The sequence below is a fragment of the Tachypleus tridentatus genome, chromosome 1 (genome assembly GCF_004210375.1).
Source record: "Tachypleus tridentatus isolate NWPU-2018 chromosome 1, ASM421037v1, whole genome shotgun sequence".
Lineage (NCBI taxonomy): Eukaryota > Metazoa > Arthropoda > Merostomata > Xiphosura > Limulidae > Tachypleus > Tachypleus tridentatus.
In genome coordinates, this window is record NC_134825.1 from 7,452,275 (window position 1) to 7,466,909 (window position 14,635).

General features: G+C 33.6%; 1 protein-coding gene across 5 annotated transcripts; it reads right to left on the reverse strand.

The window, feature by feature from the left end:
• Nucleotides 1-4,095: 4,095 nt before the first annotated feature.
• Nucleotides 4,096-13,593, reverse strand: LOC143237119 (G-protein coupled receptor Mth2-like). 5 transcript variants are annotated; one of them, XM_076476205.1, is made up of 3 exons: nt 13,406-13,546; nt 8,554-10,637; nt 4,096-4,876 (listed from the first exon to the last, which is right to left on the reverse strand). In XM_076476205.1, exon 2 carries the CDS (start codon nt 9,498-9,500, stop codon nt 8,592-8,594), a length of 909 nt encoding a protein of 302 aa, XP_076332320.1. In that variant the 5' UTR covers nt 9,501-10,637; nt 13,406-13,546; the 3' UTR covers nt 4,096-4,876; nt 8,554-8,591. The 5 variants fall into 5 exon arrangements, with proteins under 5 accessions (XP_076332320.1, XP_076332474.1, XP_076332164.1 ...); XM_076476359.1 differs by having other exon boundaries at nt 13,410-13,543; XM_076476049.1 differs by lacking the exon at nt 4,096-4,876 and adding an exon at nt 6,536-7,161 and having other exon boundaries at nt 13,406-13,593.
• Nucleotides 13,594-14,635: the final 1,042 nt, after the last annotated feature.

Consider the following 14,635-nt stretch of genomic DNA (forward strand, 5'->3'; position numbering starts at 1 on the left):
ATTTGGAAATTCAAAAATTACAAAGCATAAGCCTTTATAAATTAAAAGTAAATCAATATTTAACTACTCTACATTTTTATGTTTTATAAAGGTAATTTTTTTGTTCTAAATGAGTTCTGTTATGTGCTTGAACTCTCTCAGATAAGTCTTTTCACATGCATTATTTTGGTTGGACACAACTGTAAAATATTTTTGGTAAACATTTGCTTTGTTATTATTTTGATTTAACACCACTGTTAAAAAACATTTTTGTTAAAGTTTTCTCAGGATATTATTTTATTTATAGCACTGTAAAAACATATTTTTTGGTAAAATAAGTAGTGTGAGATTTTCTCTATTAGAGATTTACCAAATGTTACAATAATAGTTAACTCTCAGTACAGTACAAAAGATAAATCTAATGTGTGAATTCCTACAGTGAGTAAAGTATTCTATTTAATATTACATATATATATATAAAGTGTTTAACTCTAAATAATAGTTTAGTTTGTTATTTAATACAGCCTGGAAGGTTGGTATCACCCAAGATGTTCCCATTGCATCAGATGAGAGGAGTAATTGTTAATTTTGTTATGAAACTGAAGTGAAATCAACTTACTATAGTGTCAACCCTTTCATGGTACAGGTACCACTAATGTTTAATGTGAATACATGGTAGAGGTACTACTAATGTTTAATGTGAATACATGGTAGAAGTACTACTAATCTTTAATGTGAATACATGGAGGAGGTACTACTGATCTTTAATGTGAATACGTGGTAGAGGTACTACTAATGTTTAATGTGAATACATGGTAGAGGTACTACTAATCTTTAATGTGAATACATGGAGGAGGTACTACTAATCTTTAATGTGAATACGTGGTAGAGGTACTACTAATCTTTAATGTGAATACATGGAGGAGGTACTACTAATCTTTAATGTGAATACATGGAGGAGGTACTACTAATCTTTAATGTGAATACGTGGTAGAGGTACTACTAATCTTTAATGTGAATACATGGAGGAGGTACTACTAATCTTTAATGTGAATACATGGTAGAGGTACTAGTAATGTTTAATGTGAATACGTGGTAGAGGTACTACTAATCTTTAATGTGAATACATGGAAGAGGTACTAGTAATGTTTAATGTGAATACGTGGTAGAGGTACTAGTAATGTTTAATGTGAATACATGGTAGAGGTACTAGTAATGTTTAATGTTAATACATGGAAGAGGTACTAGTAATGTTTAATGTGAATACATGGAAGAGGTACTAGTAATGTTTAATGTGAATACGTGGTAGAGGTACTACTAATGTTTAATGTGAATACATGGAAGAGGTACTAGTAATGTTTAATGTGAATACATGGAAGAGGTACTAGTAATGTTTAATGTGAATACGTGGTAGAGGTACTAGTAATGTTTAATGTGAATACGTGGTAGAGGTACAAGTAATGTTTAATGTGAATACATGGTAGAGGTACTACTAATGTTTAATGTGAATACATGGTAGAGGTACTAGTAATATTTAATGTGAATACATGGTAGAGGTACTAGTAATATTTAATGTGAATACGTGGTAGAGGTACTAGTAATGTTTAATGTGAATACGTGGTAGAGGTACTAGTAATGTTTAATGTGAATACGTGGTAGAGGTACTAGTAATGTTTAATGTGAATACGTGGTAGAAGTACTAGTAATGTTTAATGTGAATACGTGGTAGAGGTACTAGTAATGTTTAATGTGAATACGTGGTAGAAGTACTAGTAATTTTTAATGTGAATGCATGGAAGAGGTACTAGTAATGTTTAATGTGAATACATGGTAGAAGTACTAGTAATGTTTAATGTGAATACGTGGTAGAGGTACTAGTAATGTTTAATGTGAATACATGGTAGAAGTACTAGTAATTTATATGCAAAAACGGCTCGTTTGGGCTGAGAAAACACTTTACATAGAAGAGCGAACAACGTTTCGACCTTCTTCGGTCATCGTCAGGTTCACAAAGAAAGAAAGAGGTAACTGACCGGAAGCTGACCACATGTTTGAAAGGGGTTGTGTAACTGAGTGTCGGAATGTAGAGGGCGGTGTTAGATGTTTGAATATATAATTTCATATTATTTATTTTATTATTTTTAACCTGACGATGACCGAAGAAGGTCGAAACGTTGTTCGCTCCTCTACGTAAAAAAATTTTCTCAACCCAAACGAGCCGTTGTTACATATATTTCTCTACAAGTGGGTTTTATCCAGGAAAATAAACAATTTTATTGTAGATTTCTTCATTTTGCTACTTCATCAACTAATTGCTTTATTAAAGCAGTGTTTTTCCCAAAACCTCATTCAAAAGTTATTCTAGTGTCCAATTTTTGAAGTTGAATGAGTCCACCTCACTATAGTATGTTTGTTATTCACTTCTATGATTACACAGGATATGGTTATTCGTGGTTTATGTGTAGAACTCACAGAGACTGTTGGGTATGAGCTTATTTCTACTACTTTCTTTCTTCACTGGTTCTGTCTATATGGATTCATCAGTAATTCTCAAAACTCCGGTCCTAAAGTAGAGGTTGATTGACTTCAAACCTTAACATTCCCTCAGCAGCATTGGTTTTGCAAATGCAAATAAAATAAGTATTCTTTGTTTCCCTACTTTGCCTTGACAACTTTATATCCAGCAGTTGCAAAAAGATATCTTGTAGCCCATGCTTTGTCCTATCCACATTGTAACAGATTTGATATTCCATAACATAACTTTGATGACACCTGGCTGATCTAATAGGCACCTTATATTATCACATGGCCTCAGTAGGTTTGGCTTCAATGATGCATGAAGTATACTCTCCATTAACTTTTTATGAGTTCAGAACAAATGGCTCAAATAAAGTATCAATAGGTTTCACTGTCATTTATGTAGCAGGGTGGTATGTATGTGGTACATACCTTTGTGAGCATTTGGCCCATAAAACAAATGTAACTCAAGTTCAAGTACAGTCTTCATGGACTAATGTGACAATAGGACCTCTTCTGATGCTTCTTAGTTTTAAGTTGATTTTAGGGTAAAGCTCATCTTGTGTAAATTCAAAGGAGTTTTACTCTATTTAAATATATCAGGCTTACATGGATACCTCAGCAGCTAGCAAACCTAGCAATGCCCAGAACATTTCACTAAAATATTCTATCTGACATAGTAAACAACTTTTATACGAAGTTTTATTTTTAAAAATTCCATAAAAATGTAATTCACTGGAAGTCTGATTCAAACTACCAATTTGCACAGTAGATAGCAGCTTTTACCACTGGATCACATTGGTTTATTTACAGCAGGTATCGAGATTTTCCAGTATGTACTTTGTGGTGAGATTTCACAATTTTGGGGCCATGTACTTTCATGAAATCACCATGTGGTAAAACATGGTTAATAAACTCGCATTCAGAGCATCAAAAAGCATTAGTGACATATTGCGGGTGTGACAGTTGCCAGGATATATGTGTATTAGTATTATGTATTAATTATTTCATCAATCATACTAACTACCATTAATGTTTTTTTAAACTTCTAATTCCTTTTTATTTTGCCCCCCACTGGTGTAGCAGTAAGTCAAGGGATTTACAACACTAAAATCAGGGGTTCAATTCCCCTCAGTGGACTCAGCAGATAGCCTGATGTGGCTTTGCTATAAGAAAACACCTTTTTATTTTTTTGGATATTAAAGATGGATGAGAGTAAATTAATAATTGTTTCACATTAACTAGTACTTCTGGTTAAGGCACTTGAAAAATCATCTGGTACACTGGCTTTTCTGTGACAATTATTTTTGGTTTCTAGTAAAACAAGACAGATGTACAAAGTACATCTTATATATGTAAAAACGGCTCGTTGGGATTGAGAAAAACTTTTACGTAGAGAAGCAAATATGGTTTCGACCTTCTTCGGTCATCATCAGGTTCAAAAAGAAAGAGAAACATTGTTCACTTCTCTACGTAAAATATTTTCTCAACCCAAACGAGCCGTTTTTACATATATATTTTTCTCTACAAGTGAGTTTTCTTGACATCACTGACAGTACATCTTACAGAAGTGTATCCGAGTCATTGACACAATAGATGTTTTAAGTTAAATATTTTAATTAATCTGTAAGGAATACTCAAAATTTACAAAACCAAATTAATTTCATATAAATTACTTTAAATGAATTAAAACAAAGGCATCTAAAACTGTTTTCAATTGTTTACCACAACTCTTATACAGTATAATGTAGTTTTGCTGGAATATGCCAATTTAGTTTGTCTTTCAACCATTGATTTTACCAGTTATTATGAAAAAGGTGATTGTCTCTTTGTGTACAGCTAGACTATAATTGATTTATATATCACTTTGTTTACTGGATAAATACATGCTATGAGATTTATTCTTTAACCACTTGTTCTAAGTAACCCTGTAAACCTTAATTTGAATATTACAGTTACTACTGGACATCGTTTTAAATATTTATTATAAAAAATCAAAGCTTGAAATTGTTATTTTACAACTTGCAAAACTAAACTAAATGAAGTATTCTGGCCTGCTATATATGTATATATCATTTTAAAGTGAAAAGACTCAAGAGAAGATACTATTTGAAGTAAATGAAACAATTATAAATAAAATGGCATAGTGTAACATAAAGACAAGACCCTAAGAAACTTATAGTGCTGGTAAACTGGCTATTCGCTAAATACTGATTCCAACTCTTATTTTACACAAAATACTGATGTTAACTGAAGGGTTGTGGACAAAGCCTCAGATGGTCTTTATGAAAACTAACAAATTCACTGGAAAATAAAAGCACTATTTTTGTCTTAATAAATATTTGATTTTTTCCACATTTCTTCTTCATCTGTTTGGTTTCTTGCAAATATAAAGGGAGGAAAACTGTTTTTACACATCCATTTTACTGGCAAGTTTATAATTATAAACTATATTATATTATTAAAAACTAACCATTTTTGTTAATAATTTGGACAGAAGTAAGAACAGTAAAAATTCATTTGACAAAAGTAGTTTCTCCTTGATTTGAGAAATCGTTGGATATCAGTGAAGTACCTGTTTTTAGCCTTTCTTGCATTTTACATAAGTGCTATTCAAAAACAACACATTGTTGAGTCACAAAGTGGTCAGTCACAACAAGTATTATCAGATATTCTTTAAATGTTAAATAAAATCTAAGAAGACAAGCTACTGAATTTTTACTATTGCCCATGAATGTAATACAAAATTATAAGTATTTGTATTACAGGAAAACAGTATTTTTGTTAAATGTATCTAAAGTTGTATATACTTTTTATAAAGCACCAAAGTCATCTCAAGCCAAGAAGAGAGTGTTAGTGATTAAATCTGAGTTTCTGATAGTATCCATTTGGATAACCTCATTGACAAAGGATCAAGTTCCAAGAGAAGCAACTGATAGGTCAAATGGTGTCCAAGACATTTGGTTTGTACTGAGTGTGAGAAAGAGGGGAGGTTATTAATGCCTTAAATCACATTATGAAACACAAATTGTGTTCCTGGATGGTGTGTGTTATTTCTTAATTGCTTATGTTGTAAAGTACAGAAAATGCCCATCACTCCCTTCAAACTTTGCTTTTATGACCTAGATAATGACATTTAGAAATTAACCTATTTTATATGTAAAAACAGGCAAATTTGAACATTTTCATAAGGTCTGAATACAAACAACGTATGAATCAAGATTCACATGTATTTAAACTAAAGTTATACGCAAATGTTTGGAAGTGAGTAGTTTTTCGTGATTTGCGACTGTAATGTAAATCACTTTCACGTATCAACCCCCAAATATAGTCTCCCATGATGTTTTCGTTATACGCTCCCAGGTCACAGAACCAAAGTTTGAAGAGAAAAATAGGTCTTTTCCATTCACTTTAGGCATGAGCAAGTGGGAAATAACACTTTCTGCGCAGGAACAAGAAAAAGTAAAAATTTTGTTACATAGTGTAGTTTAAAACTGTGTTTCTTGTGATTTGTAACTGAAGGATTTTACACCTATTATTAAAGTTGCACCATATCAGGAGCTGTTCTTTAGAAATGATAATTAATTATAATTTGTTTATTTTTTTTGTTGGATTAGGTGACGAACAAATGTTTACTGGCAAAAATTCAATCACGCATTTAAATGTGTCTAGAAAACTAATTCCAGAGTACATATAATAATTTAGTTTTGTAGGTTTAGTGAACAATAAATGATTATTTAAAACTACGACGTGCAGGTGTAATTCGATAATTAATTATAACTATCATTTTATTATTTTAACAAGTTAACGTTATAAACAACTGCACTAAACAATATATAAACGGCTATTATTGTTTACAATAAAAGGAATGAATCGTTAAAATTATTACAAATAGTTATTAAAAACTGGGACTTGCCCTGAAAAAGTATGTTTCGGTGTTTATGACACCATTTTCAGAACACCAAAACTATATATTATGTAATGTTCTTAACGTTGTATTTAATAACGTTTGACTGTAAGTAGATGACTTACACAAGTCTTATTTTCTTAAACATTTATTGACTTATATTTAAATTGTGTACAAGTTAATGGTATAAACGAATGTTATTATTTTTCGACAATGCTGTAAACACAATTCATATTAGTTCTACACGACTGTTCTAATCAGCATTTCAAAAATGTTATACACACTGTATAAGTTATTGTTCAGAACGACTATTAGAAACAACATTTCAACAATATTGAAACGCCTTAAACAACATTTCAGTAATGTAAAAACCTTACAAGTTACGATTATTTTAAACAACGTCTCATACGGTGTTGTGAACAAGACGTCACAAAAAATCGAAAGTTTGTTTTATCAAAAAATGAAGTTTTACAAATACAGTGACGGTGGACCATATTCTATTATAACTACATTTTTACATTGTTTGATACTAAGATACGAAAGGTATGTATCAGACAATACAAAGTCTTCAGATCGAGGGATTTAGAAATTTCAAGACGGGGGATATACCATGTACTTTGATATATTAAGTACAAAACTAGCTGCAGTAAAAAAGCATAGTCTTTTGTAACAGGTGGAAATCTGCGGACACAAAGATCAGCGGGAAAAGTCGCCTGAGTGCCAGTGGCGTTGCAGCAGCACCAATATACGATATCTGTCTGGAGGAGAAACACAGGCCACTTAGCTGAATTAGGGAAAGCATACAAAGATGAGTGGTTCGTTTTTACCATAAGAACCTCACGACAGAATATTTTACAATGGGAACTAAGCTACAGTACTGTTTTTAAAATGCACAGTCGTCAAGTAAATTACGACCGAATGTGACGACATCGATTTTAATGACTTGATTGGACTCCAACATCGTTTTAATATAACGTACTCCTTATTTGTATTTCTAATGTTAATGGAAAGTTTTTAGAGTAAACGTGTTAACAAAATGAAGTACCTCAGTTCATTAAAAAATCAAATTTTTAAACGAAAATTAATGTAGAACAAATACAAAATTGACTTTTTCTGAATACACATACACATATATTCACATTTACACACAAGATTTATGAACTTACAAAAATGAAGTAATATTTCAAGTTTCTTAATTTTACTTTCTTTATTTCACTGCTCACTGCAGAGTATTTAATTACATGCTTTATTTGATCCCTGACCACAATGTATTTAATTACATGTTTTATTTGATCCCTGACCACAATGTATTTAATTCCATGCTTTATTTGATCCCTGACCACAATGTATTTAATTCCATGTTTTATTCGATCCCTGACCACAAGGTATTTAATTCCATGCTTTATTTGATCCCTGACCACAATGTAGTTAATTCCATGTTTTATTTGATCCCTGACCACAAGGTATTTAATTCCATGTTTTATTTGATCCCTGACCACAATGTATTTAATTCCATGCTTTATTTGATCCATGACCACAATGTATTTAATTCCATGCTTTATTTGATCCCTGACCACAATGTATTTAATTCCATGTTTTATTTGATCCCTGACCACAAGGTATTTAATTCCATGTTTTATTTGATCCCTGACCACAATGTATTTAATTCCATGCTTTATTTGATCCATGACCACAATGTATTTAATTCCATGCTTTATTTGATCCCTGACCACAATGTATTTAATTCCATGTTTTATTTTATCCCTGACCACAAGGTATTTAAGTCCATGTTTTATTTGATCCCTGACCACAATGTATTTAATTCCATTCTTTATTTGATCCCTGACCTCAATGTATTTAATTCCATGCTTTATTTGATCCATGACCACAAGGTATTTAATTCCATGCTTTATTTGATGCCTGACCACAAGGTATTTAATTCCATGCTTTATTTGATCCCTGACCACAATGTATTTAATTCCATGTTTTATTTGATCCCTGACCACAAGGTATTTAATTCCATGCTTTATTTGATCCCTGACCACAAGGTATTTAATTCCATGCTTTATTTAATTCTCATTATAATCTTGTACCCATTCACACTCTAGTACCTAAAACATACGCCCAACAACGGTAAGTTTCAAACTCACTTTGTTAACCTTAATTCCGGGTTTTCTTTGATCCTTGGCTATATGGTATTCATTTCTCTATTTTCTGAAGGTGTTGAGGGTTGTTGAGTGTTCTCTAACGGTTCTATTACTGTATTTCTGGAAATCCGTGAGGCATGTAACAGTAGGTCTGGAGGAGATTGGTGGTTGGTGTCCCTGAACCTTCTTGTTGCAGCAAAAGCCTTAACTCGAATGTAAGCGCTTACATTGGTTGTGCAGGAAAATGAAAGAAGGATAAACAAACCTTGACTTGAATTTAATAACACAAACACACACTTTAGCCAATATATATCTAAGTAACTAGCAATAAGTCCAACTATCCACGTAAGCCCCAGTATGACAGCTAACCTGAAATACACAACACAGTTTCTCCGAGGTGTTTTGCCTTGGAGAGCGTTTATCGTACTTCCTGCGGTCTTGATCCAGTATGCACTCATTAGGAAAAATACGACGTTGGCAACCATGGTAACCAACATAGGAACAGCGAAAAATACTAAAATTGCACTTCTGTGACTGAACCAACAATTAGAGAATAGGCCGAACCCTGGTCTAAATTCTTCTGAGAAGTTTTCACTTTCATCTACTGCTACAGCAAATATAACTATCGCCAGAGGGCTTACCCAGCCATAGAGTGAGTAGATCAAAAATCTTCGCCATTGTTTCCCTCTGACCACACGGAATTCTTTAGCGCCAAGTCTGATAGTTCTGAACACGTCAAGAGCTAAAACATTCATCCAGAAGAGAGAAGCGAGAAAAAAATAATATGTTACAACAGCAACTCTGTTGCAATCAGAAGGTGAAATAAAACCCACTTCTCCGACAAGAAATGCGCTGAAGGCAACCAACAAGGATAACACAAGGGAAGCAAGGTTCCTTCCTGCGGTATTTCGGAAGTACGGGATGTATAACAAAATAATAAAATGAAGCATAAGACAAAGTATAGAAATTCTAATCCAACAAATGTTATATACGCCATATAAGGCACAAGCATGGGGAAATATAACTGACAAACCACCACGTCTTCTCCTTCTATCCTATACCATGAGTCATTATAGACCTTATTGTAAATTGGAATGGAGACAGTGTGGTTATTCACAAAGTAAAATTCTTCTTTTCTGAACGTAACTTTGGAACAGTTGAGAAACTCAAAACTGTACGAGTCATTCCCTTCGACCTCACCACTCATGGTAATAGTTTGAATAGATGTGTTTACTTTACCCACTGTCAAGTTTTGTGCTTTAATGAGGTCACAAGTAAGAAGTAGACACACAACAAACACATTCATCTTTATCGCCTAATCCTGTTGTGGATTTTTAAGTTCACACTAATTTTAATTATCTTTCTCCTTTGACTTATAAACGATACATCACCACAGTTTCTATTATTTTAACGTAATTTTAGTTTAGCTGGTTTAAACATCAGTTTGTTATCTTAATTTTTCAGTGTGAATGATATGACTTATTCTACATGTCATTCATTTCATGATTTTAAAAACTTGTTTGACCAAAACGAAAGACGGTTTAGTTGTTCGTTGTTTGATCAGTTTCTCTATATAAGTAACAGTGTCGGTAGGTTAGATTATGGTAATAATCTTTAGTGCCAGCTTTTTCTATTGTTATTGTAATATCTACAATGTACAAGTTGGAATGTGATGAAACCGCTTATTGACGACTTTCTCCTCAACCAAATGTTTGCTGTGACTATGACGAATGATGGTTATGCTCTTTGTAGACAATTCTTTCCACAAATGCAGCATTGTTATCCTTTGGTAAGTTGGTCAATGGTTTTGTTCTTTGTAGACAACTGTTCTCATAACTATAAAATTATTTTCTTTTGGTAGATTGAATGATGATTATTCTCTCTGTTGACAACTCTTCCCATAAATGTGACAACATTCATCCCCGACAAGTTCGATGAAGGTTATGTTCTTTGTCAACATCTCTTGCTGTAACTTCATTAGTGTTTTATCAGTAGATTTTATGATCAACTAAGAGTTTATTTTACTATTATTAAACTTCTCCATAGATCTCACGGTGGAATATAACTGTTGATCGTTGGACTTTATTCTGAAAACAATGAAAATTCTTTAGTTTCCTTTCTTTCATTCTATATGCATTATTCACTTTCGAAAATCATAAAAACCTTTTGTAAACCTATTGAAAATAATATCTAATTCCAAAACAACAGTAATTTCCGTCAAAGAATACCTGCCGTTATCGACGATAGAAAGAAATTTCAAAAGGAAGGTATTTGCACAGATGTATTGGAGATTTTGAAAGAAATTTGTGAAAACGACACATAGTTTTTAAAGTAATGGTTACAGCTAAACTTGCCATCTGTTAAGACTGGTGACAATATTCACAGATTACCATAAAAAAAGCCACGTGGCATCTCTTTCCTTCCGATTTGGTTATTAGTAAAAAATGCAGTCTAGGAGAAGGACGATTTTCATAGTTTTCAGCCCACACCGCCTTCTTGGACAAAATTAGCCAAAATTTACAGTTTTACGTTTTACTTAATAATTACTTACAAGAGTAAATTATGTAGTTTATACATATTCCAAAATCACAAAACTAGTGGAAAGTGTTTTTTTTTTTTTTTCAGTTTCGTTTGTTTGGAATTCGGCACCAAACTACATCTGGGCTATCTTCGCTAGTCGTCCCTAAGTTAGCAGTGAAAGATTAGAGGGAAAACGACAAGTCATCACCACCCACCACCAACTCTTAGACTATTCTTTTACCAGTGAGCAGAAGGATTGACCGTCACATTATAACGCCTCCATAGTCGGAAGGGGCGAGGATGTTCGGTGACAAGAATTTGAACCGTCGAGCCGAACACCCTAACCACCTGGCCATGTCGGGTCTTAAGGTTTTTGAATCTTGGTTAATTTCTCACAATTCCTTGGTATTAAACCCTTCTGAGGATTATATATGTATACATGTAAAAACGGCTCGTTTGGGTTGAGAAAAATTTTTACGTAGAGGAGTGAACAACGTTTCGACCTTCTTCGGTCATCGTCAGGTTCTCAACCCAAACGAGCCGTTTTTACATATATATTTCTCTACAAGTGGGTTTCCTTCTGAGGACTCATTTCGGATGCCTTATCTTTCTTAATACAATAATCATATGTGAAGATATGTATTTTAACACTTAACATATGTTAACCACATGAGGATAATGAAAGAAAGATGTTTGATTACACAGATAAAAACAGTATGACATGTGTGGAAAATAATGACAATGTGATATGCATGACTAGTAGCAAAATAAATGATAATATAACATGTAAAAATAAAATGTACACGTAAAATGACTTGTTTGACTAAACAAGTTATATAAGTGTGACGTGTGTGACTGAGCAAGAAAAATAAAGAACATGACGTTTAACTACACAAGTAAGTGTGTGACTAAAAAGGAAAAAAATGACGTGACGTGTATAACTACATGACATGTGACTACACAATAAAAATAAATATGATATGAAGCGTGTGACTACAAAAATGGCCCGGCATGGCCAGGTGGGTTAAGGCGTGCGACTCGTAATCTGAGGGTCGCGGGTTCGCATCCCCGTCGCGCCAAACATGCTCGCCCTTTCAGCCGTGGGGCCGTTATAACGTGACGGTGAATCCCACTATTCGTTGGTAAAAGAGTAGCCCAAGAGTTGGCGGTGGGTGGTGATGACTAGCTGCCTTCCCTCTAGTCTTACACTGTTAATTAGGGACGGTTAGCACAGATATCCCTCGAGTAGCTTTGTGCGAAATTCCAAAACAAACAAAAACTTAATACCAAACGCCAGCAGCTTGTTGTTTTAAACTATTACTATCAATCCTAACGTTAGCGGCCCGGCATGGCCAAGCGCGTAAGGCGCGCGACTCGTAATCCGAGGGTCGCGGGTTCGCGCCCGCGTCGCGCCAAACATGCCTCGCCCTCCCAGCCGTGGGGGCGTTATAATGTGACGGTCAATCCCACTTTTCGTTGGTAAAAGAGTAACCCAAGAGTTGGCGGTGGGTGGTGATGACTAGCAGCCTTCTCTCTAGTCTTACACTGCTAAATTAGGGATGGCTAGCACAGATAGCCCTCGAGTAGCTTTGTGCGAAATTTCAAAACAAACAAACAAACAAAACCTAACGTTAGCATACACGCACTTCGATGTTCCACTATCCGTTAATATATACGTGCTAGTATCTTATGACACTGATCAATATATATATTATAGTATATTTTACCATTCGTGTAAGCATACATGCTCTTATGTTATGGCATTAATCAACAGATATATACTTTTATCTTTTAGCATTCGTTATTGAACGCACATTAGTATCTTACAGCCTCTTTTTGTTTTGTCTTTCTTTTTTTTTATTCAAGACTCTAGAGCATCGCATAAATATTCTTGTCTGTTTAAATTCTGTCTGAAAAATTAATACTATAAGAGAAGAACAACAATATGTATTTGGCATTTTTATTGTTTGAGCTATACATGAGTAACTGGAATCAGAAACAGAAATTTATTAAATGACTATAAATTCTTTATTGTTTAATAGTGTTGATTTGAGTCGCCTATTAGTAATAATTGTAACTGATAATTATTTAACTATTTGTCTATTTATATATACATAAAACACTTCTATCAAGCAAAATTTATCAATTTAAAATTATTTCAGATCACATTTAAGTTTATCAATTAGACTGAATTCTAATAAAATGTACTAGTGTGCAATGGCACGGGTATTATATACTACTTGTATAAAACCGATGTAGAATACGATTTAACCGACACCTTTTTAATCTTATTTTCAGTTTTGTAGTAACAATATAAAGGTAATAAATATCTTACCTACATCTCATTCTCTCAATAACTCAATTCCATCAGTTGTTAGAGTGAAAGATATATAAACAGTTGAACCTGAGACTGAAATATAAAGTTCCTATTCTTCCTTATAGGCGAAAGACAACGTGTATGGGTGTGATTTCCCGGATGTTTCAAAACGCAGATCTTTTACCGGAAAATGTTGACTTAGAAATGAGCTGTCAAGCTAAGAGTTTGTCTGTATGTTAAGGAAGAAACTATTGAAGCACGTGAATAGTATGTTACAGGGGCGTAGATTTTTTACAACCAATGGGGAATAATTTTTGCAACCACTTATGTGGACTGTTCAATTTGCAAATATGTAATCTCTGATTACGTGAACCTGAAAGCTGTAAACATGTAGTCACAGAGTAATCTTGTTGTCACGATACTTGCATGTATACGTAGGCCTACTGACTGATACTTAAGAACTATCGCTTAGATCGAAAAGCTTAGAAGCACGCTTATATTAAAGATATACATTTCGGCTACCGAAAAAAGCCTACATCTAGGCCTAATTATGTTATTCGATTGGTAAGAACACGAGAATCACAAGAACAAACACACAATTTGTAGGCCTGTGATGCAATAAAACAATTCAACAGACCAAACTGTAGGAGGGATGATTGTATGCACCATACCCCTCACCTAAATTGAAGGGGGATGCATACCCCCATTTCCCCTGGATCTACGCCCCTCGTATGTTACATGGGTTTCTAATAAGCAATCAAATCATAACAATCACAGTTCTTAAAGTAGATATTTAGTATTTTGCTTCGTATCACTGAATTTAAAAGCAAGCTTTCATTTTAGCGTTTGTCAAGGCTTAACGTTGATTATAAGATATAGGTATACCAATAGCATCAAGATTAAGACTTAAAATTACTTCTAAAATTAATGTTTGCCAGCAGCTCTAAGCCAAAAGTTAAGTTTTAACAACAGCTTCAAAGTCAATGTTTATGAGAATGCCAACATTATTTGGGAAATAAAATGTGTGGTTATTTAAAAAAGTGAAATTCTTTTCTGAACGTGATTTTAGAACAGTTGTGAAACTAGAAACTGAATGAATCATTCCCTTCGAGCTCATTGTTCGTGATAATCGTTTGAATAGATGTGTTTACTTCATGATGACCATTCACCCACTTGAAATAAAAATATATCTCAGGACAGCTTAAGACGACCTAAGAAGGTAGAAACGTTGTTCTCTGCTTTATTAGT